Here is a 14,716-nt window from a genome sequence, read left to right on the forward strand (position 1 = left end):
TTGGCAGAGGTGCACTTGGCAGCAGCGGGGGTGGGGGAAGCCCTTTTGACGTCTGTTCTTATGAACGGGCTTGCAGCTAGTAATATAATAAAGGCCTGGTAGGCAGTCTTTCAGTCACAGAAAATGAAGCCCCAAAGAAGTAATATAATTCAATTTTCAGAGCTTGTATTCAGAAATCATGGTGGCCAAGAACCCCCATCCTGTCCTGGGCAGGAGTAAAATTCTCAGTGTGTGTTCTCATGCATACAGCCAAAGGTGAAGGCCTTATAAATCACAAACGGGCTTCCCAGGGTGTGCAGCTCATCTCTGAGTGGTTGAGGCAGGCTCTGCAGACCTGTGCTCCTACAGCCTTCTCCAGTTCTCTGATGCTGCTACTGCTGGTAATGCCTAACGTAGGTCAGCAGGGGCCGGGAACAGGTAAGCAAGGGTTGTGCATGCCGGCAAGTGATCCCAAGGTTGCCGGGTGTTGAGATACAAAGAGACCTGGGAAAAGAGCTCCTTGGGGAAGGCTACTTTCAGGCAGTACTAGTTGCAGAAGTTTCTGCTTTCTCCCCTCCTGGCCAGCTAGAATGTGGCTCCTAGTTCTGGCTGTGCAAATGCTGACTGCAGAGGGGACCCGACTGGCAGGCCGGATTCTTCTCTGTTTCCATAGTTCCATGGTGATTTGGAAGGAAAAAAAACCAATTCCTTGTGTGTTGCTTCCCCTTAGCACATGCTATCGTCATGGTATGGCCAGCTGTTCTGGTCCAGAAACCGGAACCTATGGTCACTCTACAGGAAGGTCCATTATGAGCAGCCTTCTCCATTTGCTTCACGTTTGGGAGGCAGCCCTTATATGCCCATCAAAGATGCACACCAAAGCACCTGTAACCTGCACAAAGTAGGAAAGGCGTTATGATGGGCATGACTCCTTTTTAGCTCCTTATGCAGCAGCTCACCGTTCACCCAAGTGCCTGAGGCCGAGTCAGTTTCCCAGTTATCAAAACACCGCCCTTATGCCCCCCTACAGGTGAGACAGGTGACTCACCTATAGCTAATGTCATCACTCTGAGCTCCTTTCTCACGGCCTTGACCACCTCGCTCTTCTGCAGGGGTGTTGCTCTGCAGCAGATGACAGCTTGCACCTGTGCCGTGAGCTGCAGGAATCTCCTACGCGCACTTTCATGCAAGGCCAAAGCTAAAGTGGGGCCATCTATAATCAGGCCAGCCTTGAGCTGGTTCTCCTGCGCTGCTGATATTCTGGGGTCAGCGGATTGGCCACTTTCAATCGGAAGGAGCATGGTCTTCATTTCTTCCAAGATGCTGTCAAGGTGTTCTTCACAGGCTTCCTGGAATGGAAAAGCGAGATGGTTGTTTGATCTTGGGTTTTGGAATAGTGAAAAAGATGCCTCAGCAACTGTTCACGCAGGCCCAAGGTTGAAGGAGCATGGGGAACAAATTAACTTGAAGAGTACAATTCCTATTCCCCACTCCCCACCAAAAGAAAAGTAATCACACTGGATTGATTTTACAGCTTGCCAAGTGTACACAATATTCATTAACCAGTACTTGATGGCCTATATAGATTCCCCAAGGGTGGGCATTGTCTACGAAATGCAGAAGGGGGAGGAGAAAAAGAGCTGTTTTTTGTAAGCCATGTTTTGCCATGTGAAGGAATCTCAAAGTGGCTTACAGTTGCCTTCCCTGACTCTCCCCACAACAGACCTCCCTGTGAGGAAGGTGAGGCTGAGCGTCACCTCTGAGAGAGAATGGGGACTGGCACAAGGCCACCCAGCTGGCTGCATGTGGAGGAGAAGTGGGGAATGAAACGCTGTTCTCCAAATCAGAGGACTCTGCTCTGAAGCACGACCCCACGCTGGGTCTCAGTTTAGTCATCATAATGGAGAAGTCATCATCATGAAGACTTCTGTAACACCACTTTGTCTAATGTCCAGGAAACCAGACCCACACTCCTTTAGAGGAGACCCCATAGCAGCGTCTCAGATCCAAGTTCAAAGGAACTGATTTGAAAATATCTTAAAACCGCCGCGCCACGGACTAAATAAAGCACTAAGACCTTGGGGGGAGGAGTTAGGGTGGGCTCTGTCCGGGATAAAAACTCGGAGGAGACAATCAGGAGCCGCGAAGCGGCTCCTGATTCGCTCCTCTGAGTGTCAATCCTGGACCAAGGAGGCAATGGGGAGGCGCGCAAAGCATGCCTCCCCATTGCCTCCTTGGCCGCCCTCGACCCTCACCCGCCGGTAAGCTCCCCTTGCCGCTCTTCTGTCTTTCGGGAGGGTGGGGGGCCGCGAGCCACCCTTCTGTTGCCACTGGCAGCGGCCTCGCCCGGCAAGCCCGCTCCCAGGGCCGACAGAACGCCGTAGGAGCCTTTGGGGAGGGTGGGGGGCGGGAGCCGGCCTTCTGTTGGCCCCGGGAGCGGCCTTGCCTGGCACCGTGGGAGCCTTTGGGAGCCTCCTTTCCCTAGCCCCCTTTTCTCTTCGGCTTCTGCCGGGACCGAGCTCTCCCTGCAGCCGCGAGGGAGATCCCCGCCCCGCCAGAAGCCTCCTTTCCCGAGCCCCCTTTTCTCTTCGGCTTCTGCCGGGACCGAGCTCTCCCTCGCAGCCGCGAGGGAGATCCCCGCCCCGCCAGAAGCCTCCTTTCCCGAGCCCCCTTTTCTCTTCGGCTTCTGCCGGGACCGAGCTCTCCCTCGCAGCCGCGAGGGAGATCCCCGCCCCGCCAGAAGCCTCCTTTCCGGAGCCCCCTTTTCTCTTCGGCTTCTGCCGGGACCGAGCTCTCCCTCGCAGCCGCGAGGGAGATCCCCGCCCCGCCAGAAGCCTCCTTTCCCGAGCCCCCTTTTCTCTTCGGCTTCTGCCAGGACCGAGCTCTCCCTACAGCCGCGAGGGAGATCCCCGCCCCGCCAGAAGCCTCCTTTCCCGAGCCCCCTTTTCTCTTCGGCTTCTGCCAGGACCGAGCTCTCCCTGCAGCCGCGAGGGAGATCCCCGCCCCGCCAGAAGCCTCCTTTCCCGAGCCCCCTTTTCTCTTCGGCTTCTGCCAGGACCGAGCTCTCCCTGCAGCCGCGAGGGAGATCCCCGCCCCGCTAGAAGCCTCCTTTCCCGAGCCCCCTTTTCTCTTCGGCTTCTGCCGGGACCGAGCTCTCCCTCGCAGCCGCGAGGGAGATCCCCGCCCCGCCAGAAGCCTCCTTTCCGGAGCCCCCTTTTCTCTTCGGCTTCTGCCGGGACCGAGCTCTCCCTCGCAGCCGCGAGGGAGATCCCCGCCCCGCCAGAAGCCTCCTTTCCCGAGCCCCCTTTTCTCTTCGGCTTCTGCCAGGACCGAGCTCTCCCTGCAGCCGCGAGGGAGATCCCCGCCCCGCCAGAAGCCTCCTTTCCGGAGCCCCCTTTTCTCTTCGGCTTCTGCCGGGACCGAGCTCTCCCTGCAGCCGCGAGGGAGATCCCCGCCCCGCCAGAAGCCTCCTTTCCCGAGCCCCCTTTTCTCTTCGGCTTCTGCCGGGACCGAGCTCTCCCTCGCAGCCGCGAGGGAGATCCCCGCCCCGCCAGAAGCCTCCTTTCCTGAGCCCCCTTTTCTCTTCGGCTTCTGCCGGGTACGGGCTCTCCCCCACAGCCCATCTAGCACCCATTTTATTTAAAATTAAAATGGGCTTTAAATCTAGTATGAGTCATGATTCTGATTCTTGGCACCTGCTCTCCCTCTCTGTGCATTCAGGGAAGGCATGGGACTGCCATGTGCACCAGTAGTAATCAGGTTGTTACCAGCAGTAGTCTAGTTTCAGGGTAATGCACAGGGTCCATGTCTCAACATAGAAGCAGACAGAAAGGAAACATTATCAAAAAGATTGCTTTTTGGAATGTCTTACTCTAAATTCCTCAGTAACCCATCTGGGAAACCTGCATTTATCTTCTCCAGTATCTGCAAAATCCTTTTTCCTTCAAACTTAAAAGGACCCTGTTCAAAATCTACCCGTCAGAACAACCCCAAACGCTTCCCCTGCCCCACTGTAAATCTTATCTGCTTAGAAGAAGAGGAAGAAGAAGAAGAAGAGGAAGGAAGGAAGGAAGGAAGGAAGGAAGGAAGGAAGGAAGGAAGGAAGGAAGGAAGGAAGGAAGGAAGGAGAAGAAGAAGAAGAATGTTGGTTCTTATATGCCACTTTTCTCTACCCGAAGGAAGCTCAAAGCGGCTTACAGTCTCCTATCCATTCTTCTCCCCACAACAGACACCCTGTGAGTTGGGTGAGGCTGAGAGAGCCCTGATATCACTGCTCGGTCAGAACAGTTTTATCAGCGCCATGGCGAACCCAAGGTCACCCAGCTGGCTGCATCACGTCAGTCGATCCACCAGAGGGAATAATAAACACATGAAAAGAAACTGACTTCTTTTTGAATACTGTTTTCCATGCCAAAAGACTGAATAGTTTCAAAGGACGGAGAGAGAAAAGATGTTTCTCCATCAGGAAGGCATAAGTAGATTAATTTTCTGGAATGCTCCACATTATGCTATTTTAATGAGATGATTCTGGGAACATTATTCTAATCAAGCCAGGCTGTGGGAAGTTATGTCAAAGAGCAACTTTCAAAAATGATATTTGTTTCAACACTCAAGACAAAAGCCTTCTGATCTGTACGACTAACATCATTTACGGTCTAAATTCCAATGGCGTTTTACAAGCGCTGACTCAAATGTAGATCGTTCCGGAGGGCGGCCATGTGGGTCTGCCGCGTAAGAGCCAGGTTTGAATCCCGGAGCCACCTCAGAGACCAACAAGATGCTTGGAGTGAATGCTTTCAAGAAGGAAAGGTCCCTTCGCAGCTGTCAGTCAGAATGGAGATCCCAGAACAAGCATATCCCAATCAGAAACTGTGAGGTGTGCTCCAAAGAAGGAACTCATGATCCAGGGGTGCAATGGGCATGTCAGGATGTGCTAGCAATCCTGCCATAATTTAGCCTGGGTCCCCCCATGACAGTTTGATCTCTGTAGCTAGGGCCTCTTTGGTCATATATTATGCATGCTTGTTATTGTAACCACTGGTATGTGCTGTGTCTGTTATCTCTCCGAGCTGTGAAAGTTCTCCCCCTTTTGAAGTTGCCTGGCCAGGCCTGGGCTATAAACCAAAACATCCTATCTTTGAGAGGTGCCCAAGGACATGTGAATTGTAACACTGTTGCCCTCGTTTTATTGTATCTGTTTCCTCTCTCTTCCCCCCTCCCCTTGGGAACTTTCAAGTTTTGGGCGGGAGACTTGTTTTAAAAAGAGCTACAATTCTGATCTGACTTCAGAACTGACTTTGCCAGTCTTGTAGTATGCAGTATTCTCATTAAAAGCTTTCTACTTTAAGAAGCTCGTTGTGAGTTCTTGCTACGCTTGACAGGGCATCGCAATCAGCTTGGTTAGAGCTGGGGAGAAATGTCACGGGGCAGGAAAACCAGACTCTGTACACAGATAAGCATCCTATGGCCTTATTCAGCCCTGGAGGTCCATTGTCCTGAATGTATGAATGGGCGTCCGGGTGAATGCACCATTACCCGAGAAGATCCTCGGTTGCTAGCACAATATGCAGGGGGAGGGAGCATCTGGGGGTTCCCCTGGACCCAGCCAGTGCTTGCATGCGTCTGAGAGGGGATGACAAGCACGAGCCACCCCTGCTGCCTTCTCCCATTTGCTCTTGGACCTCTGAGTCTGTGGCTTGCAGCCTGTGTCCTTTGGAGGTGCCAGCTAGGGGGTCCCAACCAGCCCAAGAGAGATTGTTCTTCTGTTTGATATGTTTATGATATATCGGTTGCTATTGCTACTGCTGTTAGCCACCTTGGCTTCCTCCAGGGACCAAAGCAGGATAAAGGTAAAGGTAAAGGTATCCCCTGTGCAAGCACCGAGTCATGTCTGACCCTTGGGGTGACGCCCTCTAGCGTTTTCATGGCAGACTCAATACGGGGTGGTTTGCCAGTGCCTTCCCCAGTCATGACCGTTTACCCCCCAGCAGCAAGCTGGGTACTCATTTTACCGACCTCGGAAGGATGGAAGGCTGAGTCAACCTTGAGCCGGCTGCTGGGATAGAACTCCCAGCCTTTTGGGCAAAGCTTTCAGACGGCTGCCTTACCACTCTGCGCCACAAGAGGCTCTTTAAAGCAGGATATAAATACTTAAATAAAAGTGTACTGGAATTGGTAGGGGGAACTTTACAGGAGCCCAGTAGTTTTTACCTGCTCAGCAGCCTTCAGGGTGAACAGCTTATCAATTCCCTCCAGCAGTTTACAAGAATGGGCAATATTCACAGCAGTCTCCTCTTTGTCACCTGTCATCATCCAGATTGTTATGCCAGCTTTTCTGAGTGATTTAATAGTTTCTGGGACGCCCTCTTGCAGGCGATCTTCAACTCCAGTGGCTCCTAAGATGTCAGTTACACAAGTTAAGTAAAACATTAATGTACAGAAAACAAACACATCCAAATGCTAGCTGAGGGTGGCAGTTATGTAGAGATATTTTCATTGGGAGGGGGGAGAAATTTTCTGTTTGGCTGGCCTCACTGCTTGTTGATATGGGACACATCTTCTGGTGTGCCTCACCAAACGGAAATGTAGATGAACATAACGGACGTCGTCCCACCCATGAAGCTTGCCAGAAGATGGAAGGCCCAGCCAGTGGACGCGCTGGCCCCTGGGCAGCATCTGTGCCACTTGTGGGGGCTGAGGCGGTGGCTGCCCCACCCGTGGGGCCTTCACAGCAGCTGTGCTGGCCTCTGCAGCCTCTGCAGCCGTTATATGACCTGCAGGGGCTGAGGCAGCAGCAGAGGAGCAGGCAAAGAGAATGGGGGAGGAGGGAAGGGAAGGGAGTACAGAGCACAGAGCCAGATCAAAGGGACCCGAGAGGGTGAAACTCTTCCCCTTTTCTTTCTGAGGAATTTCCATTGCTGCTTTCAGTGGTGGTCCGGATCAAGTTCAAGGTCTTGCTCCTTACCTTCAAGGCCCTTCCCGGTCTGGAACCCACATATCTGAGGGACTACCTTATGCCCCTCCACAGGGCCTTGCGCTCTGTGGGAACTAATCTGTTGGTGGTGCCCAGCCCGTGGGAGGTTTGCCTTGCCTCCACCAGGGCCTTTTTGGTCCTTGCCCCGGCCTGGTGGAATGAGGTCCCGGAAAAGTAAGATTTTAATTTTTAATTTTATGTAGGTGGGGTTTTATTTTTATGTAACCTGCCTTGCAGATAGTGGTGGGGAATAAATCCCATCATCATCATCATCCTTATTTTTCTATCCCTTCCTTCCCACAAGGTTCAGGGTAGGCTAACTTCAAATCAACATACTGTTGCTGTCAAAAGCAAATCTTGGGATTAGACATGGACAGGGCTGGTTTACCCAAGTAGCCCATGTAGCACGTGCTTTGGGCCCTGCACTCCCAGCCCCCCCTCCCTTCCTCCCTGTGAATCAGCCATAGCCCCTCTCCTCCCCCCTTTCCCCTCTGAGGATTCTCCAATGAGGGGGCCTCTCCCCTCCCTGTCTGGGGGTTCCTGCTGGATGTATACACTGCTAGGGCCCCGCAAATCCTTAAACCACTCTTGGACGTGTGGCTGGACTGAAGGACGCTTCAATTAGACCTGAGAGGATGTTTTGAAGACTTTAGGGGGAAGCATTGTTTTCTGACTCACCAAGCAAGGTTAAGTTGCTCTCAAGCCTTGCGGCAGATTCCAGTAGCAATTCCTCCCTGTGGTCTACATCGTTTTCAGCTGCATAATGTGCCGTTAGCCAGTCCTCGTACTCAATGTCGGTCATTACCTTCAGAATTGGAAAACACATGGACTGGTCAAAGCAATACTGATGGACATGTACACAAATATGCTTCCCAATGATCTTTTGCACCTTCACGGCACTTCTCGGCTTTCTCAAAGCCTGAAGAATGTTTCAGAAGTTTCTTAACAGTAAGAAAGGTGAGAACGGCTAGTCTAGCCCACTGAAACGAGGATCCTACTATGGAATTTCCCCCCCCCCCATTTAATGTGTCCTGCTAGCATTTAAGCATTGTTTCTGGTTTTAGACATCTGGATGGTCCTACGACCCTAATCCTATTGCATTGTTAATTGAATTCCCCGCTTGTCAATTGAATTGACTTGCTCCTATGGAATCTGCCTTGAGTCCAAGTGAGAAAGGCCAACTCTAAATAATGGCAATCAACAAATAAAATTGTCGAACTGTCCCATTCTCGCTGTAGAGAATGGGTTCTCCGGGTGTTCTCTGGACAGAAAGTGTGTCTCTGTGCTTCCCAGATAGGGTCCTGTCACAGAGATTGTGCTGCGGATGTTCATAAGAGGCGTTTTTCAGGTTCAAGTTTATTGAAGTCAAAGCTATTGGTATTTCCTGATATTCATAAATGTCAATACTGATATGATATTTGAATTTGGTAAATATTTGGGAATCCCAATTTTTTGAAACTCCATTATAGTCAGTGGTCCCCACACCTGGAGTATGTGGAGGCCCCCTGTATACGGAGGTAGAGTCACCAACCCCCTCCCACCCAAGTATGAAAAAGATTGGACCAGGGGAACAATTCCATGAGCCTATTAAAAAGTTACCTCCATCATTCATTGTTTCCATTGGAGGGGGAAAAGGCATTTAACCTTTAAAGCAAATGTCGTTTCTTAACAAATTTAAATGTCGTCCGCAAGCCACAGCTGCGTCAGTGAACTTCAAAGGCATTTTAAAGGGCTCGTGGTCACTTTAAACGCCTTGTAAAAGCTGAGAGTTTACCCTGTAAGTATTTAAGGGACCAAGAGCACTTTTAAGGGTCAGCTATTTTGGATAGCTGAAAAAAAAAGCAAAATAATCTGTCTGAATAAATACCTGGCTTGGATTAGCCAGCTGCATGCCCCTATTGCTCAGCAGGGTCTCTAAATTAGAAGTTCAGACCTGCCTAAGACATACACTGGCTTATCCTGGCATGAGTAAAACCCTTGTTTCCTCCCCTTTCTACTCTTATTTTACCTTTGTGGCGACACAGAGAGTGCGCAGCCCTTTTCTGGCATATTCATCCAAATGTTTTTGAGTGTTTTTCTGAACTTTTTGCCTTCGCGCATCTACTTTTCTAACACCTGAAGATTAAAGGAATAAGGAAATGCAGATGTAATACATGGATCGTATTAATCGTATTAATAGCTTTTGCAAACTAGGTCAAGAAATCCTTCTAAATCCCCTAAAGTCAAATGGATTGGAGCACTTTTCTAATTTAAAACAAATATATTTCTGTGAGCAGAGCCTTTGTAGTTACTCCCATGTGCCAAGAAGGGGTGGGAGAGAAGCAACTGTGCCAATGGGGCACAGTTCATCAGAGAGGGAACCCACAGAAGCTCCAAAGAAATCAATGACAATGGGGCAAGGGCAATCCACACCCATTCCTGGTCTATAATTGCAGAAGCATTTCAGACAGCAAGTGTGACTTGCCTCCACATCACTCGGTAGAGAGATTATGGTGAAATGAAGAGTGTGACCCAGGAGCCCGGTTGTGCTTTAAAAGTTTAAGAAAAGTTATTTCACCATGGGCTTTAGTGGGTCAGACCTGGCAACTGAAATGAAGGCCATTCGTCTTGGTGCTATGAGATGCCTACGCAGTTTTGCGAACACAAACTTCACATGGCTGCGCACCTGAGAAAGAGCAGTGCCCCCTCTGCTGAGGGCTCTCCTGGATCACTGCTCAGTTATTTATAGCAGGGGCCCCCAACCTTTCTGAGTCTCCAGGCACAGTCGGGGTTCAGACACGCCATGGTGGGAGGCAGTGACAAAATACTAGTCACAGGAGAAGCCAGCCACAGAACGATTGCGGCAGCTAAAATTCAGCCACATAGTGCAAATGGCTGACAATGTGACATAAAAAGAGCATGCAGGTCCATGTAGCCGCTAGCCCCCCCCCCACCCCCAGCAGGTTGCTACACTGGTCAGTTTGGGTTCTCTGACAAGAGGCCCCCCTAGGCCATTTGTTCTAGGTGGGCAGAGACCCTTCAGCTGGCCTTGGGAACAAGGGTTCACAGACGAAGGAGACACCATGCAAAATGCCATTTAAAACTAGATGTTACTAAAAACGCCAGGGGCTGTTTCTCACAAGACATCCCTCATTCACTAGATATGCCACTTAAAAAAAAGGATAATAAATGAAACGGATGCATCATTTTAGAAAGCCAGCCAAAGGGTCCTCCGTACCTGTGGGATCTTTTTGTAGCAGATTCATGATCACAGAGTCTGCACCTTTGGTGTACACAACGACCTGGTTGAGGATAGGGTGCCTCACCACCACAGACATCCTCTTCCGGACGGCATCGAAAGGCAGGATGTGCAGCAATTGGAAGTCTAGCGTTCCCAGGGGCTCAAACTCTATTGTGATCCGATCAGGACTCCTGGACTGCAGGATGCAAGAATAGGCTCGGGCAGCCTCGACCAGGGCCGCCTCGTCAGAGCTCTCTGTCTCGTAGCACAGCCGATGTTGGAAAGACGGCTCAGGTAATGGTGGGAAAGTGCTGAAGGAGGGCATTTCCAGCGACTGCACTGATGCTTCATCAGAGCTCTCTGAGTCAGCAGGCGAAGGGGACAGACATTGTGCTCCTGAGAAACCCACTATTTGGCTCTCTGCCTCATAGCACAGCTGATCTTGCGAAGATGGCTCAGATGATGGTGGAGGAGTGCTCATAGAGGGCACTTCCAGCGGTTTTATTCGCCTTGGTTCATCAGGACTCCCTGAGTCAGCAGGCGAAGGGGACAGACATTGTGCTCCTGAGAAACCCACTATTTGGCTCTCTGTCTCATAGCACAGCTGATCTTGCGAAGATGCCTCAGATGATGGTGGAGGAGTGCTCATAGAGGGCACTTCCAGCGGTTTTATTCGCCTTGGTTCATCAGGACTCCCTGAGTCAGCAGGCGAAGGGGACAGACATTGTGCTCCTGTTGTTGGCCCAACATTCTTGCTCTCAAATTGTGATGCTTTGGAACTTGTACTTGGTACTGGCGAAGAGCTATTTTTCTGGATGGACGATCGCTCCAGTACCTTTGTAAAGTCACCCAGAGGTTCAGCTTCAGGAGGTAATTCACAGAGTGAAGGCGAAAGCCTCTGCAAGAGAGCAATTTCAAAACAAACCATTCAATGGTTACAGAAATAAACAGGACAATCCATGTTCTTAATGCAGACAATATTGGCAAGCCTTCGGATCAGAGCCAAAGTTGCTAAATTTGGCCTGCAGCATGGAACCCAGAAGCGCTCTGTTGGTGCTGAAACCACAAGGGAACTAAAAGTGCAGCTTGGGAACTGTGTTGTGGTGGCAGAGCCAGGACTAGCTGAAGGTGAACGGCAGGCAAGGCTGAGATCCAAGCTTGCGAGAGCAGCTTCAGGGCTCAAGGGGACGGGTGGACCCAGCAGGTTAGTCTGCTGGCCTTCCATCCACTGCATTTGGTTCACTGGCTCTCCCACCAGTCAGCTGGATCAACACTGTGCTTTCCTTGAAGACACCCCAGAATGGGGCCCCCACCGCACAGTTGCAGGGAGCGGCATGGCGTTCTCCCACCAAGGTGGGGGTGGGGGGACTCCCGCGTCAGCTATGTGCGGTGTCCCTGCAGGGACACCGTAGGTCGGGAGAAGGGCCGGGCCAAAAGGCCCAGCTCTGCCAGTTATGCACACGCTGGCCTGACCCAGCCCACGCTGCTGCCCGCAGCAAACCAGGGAATGTGGAAAGTTCCGCTTTCCCTTGCCATGGGTCTTCTGGGATGCTGTGCCGGGCCAGGGCTAGGGTGGCGGCAGCGTCATGCACAACCGGGTCTGCCCTGCTGCCCCATCCTGGACTTCCTGCCCTGTGCATATTCGGTCTATGGTAGCTGTGGTCGTCTGGTGACCATCTTCTGCTTTTTCCTCACCATACAGCAGGCTTTCTGAACGATGGTTTCATGAAGCCTGGTGTGTCTTGATGGCCCTGGAAGGGTATTGTGAAGGGATGGGAGTGAATTAATGTTTCATATATTTTAATAATAATGGTGTTGAACATTTCTCATTTGATAAGACCACATATGGTCATGTTGACTCAGCCTTCCAATTGGAGTGTACACAGATATGCTCCCCAACCATATTCTGCACGGTTGTGCCGCTTCTGGGGTTTCTCGAAATGTGAAGACTATTTCAGGGGTGTCTCGACAGTAAAAAGGTTGAGAAAGGCTGGCTTACAGTGTCCTGCTCGGCACCTACCAGGGCCTTCTCTACAGTGGCTCCCACTGGTGGAATGGGCTCCCTCAGGAGGGTAAGGGGACAGTGTATTTAGGAAGTCTGAGGAAGTAATTTTCTTCACTAGGGCTTTCCCATGGGGTTCCAGCTCCAGGCATTTGCACGTAGGGGATGTGAATGGAGTTGCAGTGTGTTTCGTATATTCCTAATCTTGGAAGGGCAAGCTGCTTTAAGATGGGGGATAAATATTTCAGAAAGTGACAGTGCAGTCCTAACAAGAGTTATATCCTTCTAATGCATTATTTTCAGGTGTCTTGAAAGTGTGTAGCTCTGGTCAGGATTGCACAGAAAATGTTTCTCAAGATCTTCACAGTACATGGATTATTAACAAAGTAAAAAGGGGGGAGGGAGTCTAAACTCCAAGGGGCTTTTAAGAGACATGGGAGAGAAGTAGCAAAGTATAGGATCTCATATGGTCTTGTCACTGTGGAGCAATTTGGAGAACTAAGCAGTTTATCAACAAAGCTAGATTTCCGCAGGATAATGGTTTTTGTGAACACACTCCATCCTCAGCGTCCCGAAAATAAAGGTTCCCCTGAAGACAGACCTAAGGGGGACTTTCCCCCTTCCTCACATGCACAATGCTACTGACTGTGCATTGCAGATACAGTCACGCACCCATGTGGTTCAACTGCAGTAGTGATTTCTTGCCCACAAGCAAACAGGGCAAGTGAACAGAGGAGAAGGAGAATAGTTGAGAAAAGACAGTCCTTGTATTCTCTCCATACAAGCAACTACAAGGCACCAGGGCCAAAAGACTGTTCAGATTTGATAGCCGGCTAAGGAGCGCTGCAGAGGATCCCGGGTTTCCCACACCCCCCTCACCTTTTGACTCGGTTTTGTAGATGAGGAAATGACAACGGTATTGCAAAGTGCGATGGACAAGAAAAACTCAGAGATGTACATTGTCTTTGAGGACATATACTCCACTGCAGAGCGTGAATAGAGTTTCCGAGAGATTCCACTCAATTTCTGCATTAACGTTATGTCTGGGACAACAGTAGCCTCCTGTTGCTTCAAAAAGAAATAAGAGTTAGTTTCTTTTATGAACTACATCTTGCAAGATATTACCATGAAATATAGTCTTAAAACGGCTGCCAAAATCCATACATTCATATCGAAAAGAGACATAGACCCGACACTCAAAGTCCAAGAAGATGCCCTCCCCAAAAGCCATTGATAAAACATGCACCAAACCCCTCCTCCATCAAAAGGTGCATCCCTTTTCAAAAGGAAACTGGTTCAACCATAACAATCCACCCTCCACGAGGACGACCTCTCGGCCACCCACACAGTGTTGACCATCTCCCTCCCTCTACACCGACCCGTTCTGGAACGACATCTAGATCCATCTTCCCCAGGAAACCCCTCCTTCTGGAGAGTGCCTGCTTCCCAGTTTCATCTGGCTTTTCCATATCTTTATTCTTCTGAATATATGTTGATTGGATGAATAAGCAAGTCTCATTGATGTTATTAAAGCAAATAACTAAGTCTGGCGAGTTCTTCTCTTCCCAGTCTTTGCCAAAATCATGTCTGGCTAAGGACAGCAGAGGAAAAGAGTTGCTCTGATTGGGTTTTGGGAAAAAGTCAGTGATGTATTTTCATTTTAGGGCGCAGTCAAAGAACCTTTTGGCTGCCCTGTTAAGTGATCCCCACAACTCCAATTGGTCTCATAGACTTCCTGACAAACTCCTCTCATTGGGCTTAGATTTACACTCTGATGAATCCTGAGGAGAAAAGTATCTATAAGTTCATAGTAAGGAGACTGGAGGACATTAAACATCAATCCTTACTGTCATTTACATCTTCATCTTGCTCTCCCCATGTACGGAATATTATCCCATTATATAAAGTTATTATCCCACCCTAACTTAGCATTACTGAAGATTACTCCGACAGGACAGCTTTCATGCTTGCTCGGCTGAACTCTTCCCCTTCTAATGTTCGCTTAGGGAGGTTTAACCGCATGCATTTAGCGGAGAGACTGTGATTTCATGGCTGTATGTTTCCTGATCTTCTCCCTCATATTATTTTGTTTTGCCCCAGGTTCTCTTTATACCGCTATGTGATATCTGACATTCTATCCTCCCTTCAATTCCACTGTGACGAAACTGTAATCGTTAATAAATTACTCGATAGCAAAGATCCTGCCCAAACCACCGGTATCACACCATTTTAGGTGAGGTTTTTAGAATTAATTCCTGTTTTTTAACAAAACTGAGTCACTCCGCTTGATTTTTACATTTTTTTACTTTGCATCTCCCTTCTTGTGTTGTTCATTATGCCAATAAAGGCTTCTGTATCTCTATATTTTCTGGGTTCAATGGTATCTTTAAGATAAATGATATAATTTGGACCATATTGTCCCAATATAGAACGGCTCTAGGAGGACCCTATATTATTATTATTATTATTATTATTATTATTATTATTATTATTATTATTATTATTATTTGTATGGTAGTGTTACACACAGAAAGCATATAAT

At 49.5% G+C, this 14,716-nt stretch overlaps 1 protein-coding gene across 1 annotated transcript in view; it reads right to left on the bottom strand.

The window, feature by feature from the left end:
* LOC143819821 (phospholipid-transporting ATPase VD-like) overlaps positions 1 to 14,716 on the bottom strand; it is a 38,253-nt gene that overhangs the window by 8,020 nt on the left and 15,517 nt on the right. Inside the window, exons 10-15 of the mRNA XM_077301861.1 lie at positions 13,054 to 13,242; positions 10,170 to 11,070; positions 8,961 to 9,067; positions 7,631 to 7,757; positions 6,190 to 6,374; positions 1,028 to 1,328 (exon numbers count right to left, since the gene is read on the bottom strand). Of these exons, the coding sequence (XP_077157976.1) occupies positions 1,028 to 1,328; positions 6,190 to 6,374; positions 7,631 to 7,757; positions 8,961 to 9,067; positions 10,170 to 11,070; positions 13,054 to 13,242 (1,810 nt within the window). The remainder of the gene's footprint in view (positions 1 to 1,027; positions 1,329 to 6,189; positions 6,375 to 7,630; positions 7,758 to 8,960; positions 9,068 to 10,169; positions 11,071 to 13,053; positions 13,243 to 14,716) is intronic.

This window comes from Paroedura picta, chromosome 10 (genome assembly GCF_049243985.1).
Source record: "Paroedura picta isolate Pp20150507F chromosome 10, Ppicta_v3.0, whole genome shotgun sequence".
NCBI classification, from domain to species: Eukaryota; Metazoa; Chordata; class Lepidosauria; order Squamata; family Gekkonidae; genus Paroedura; species Paroedura picta.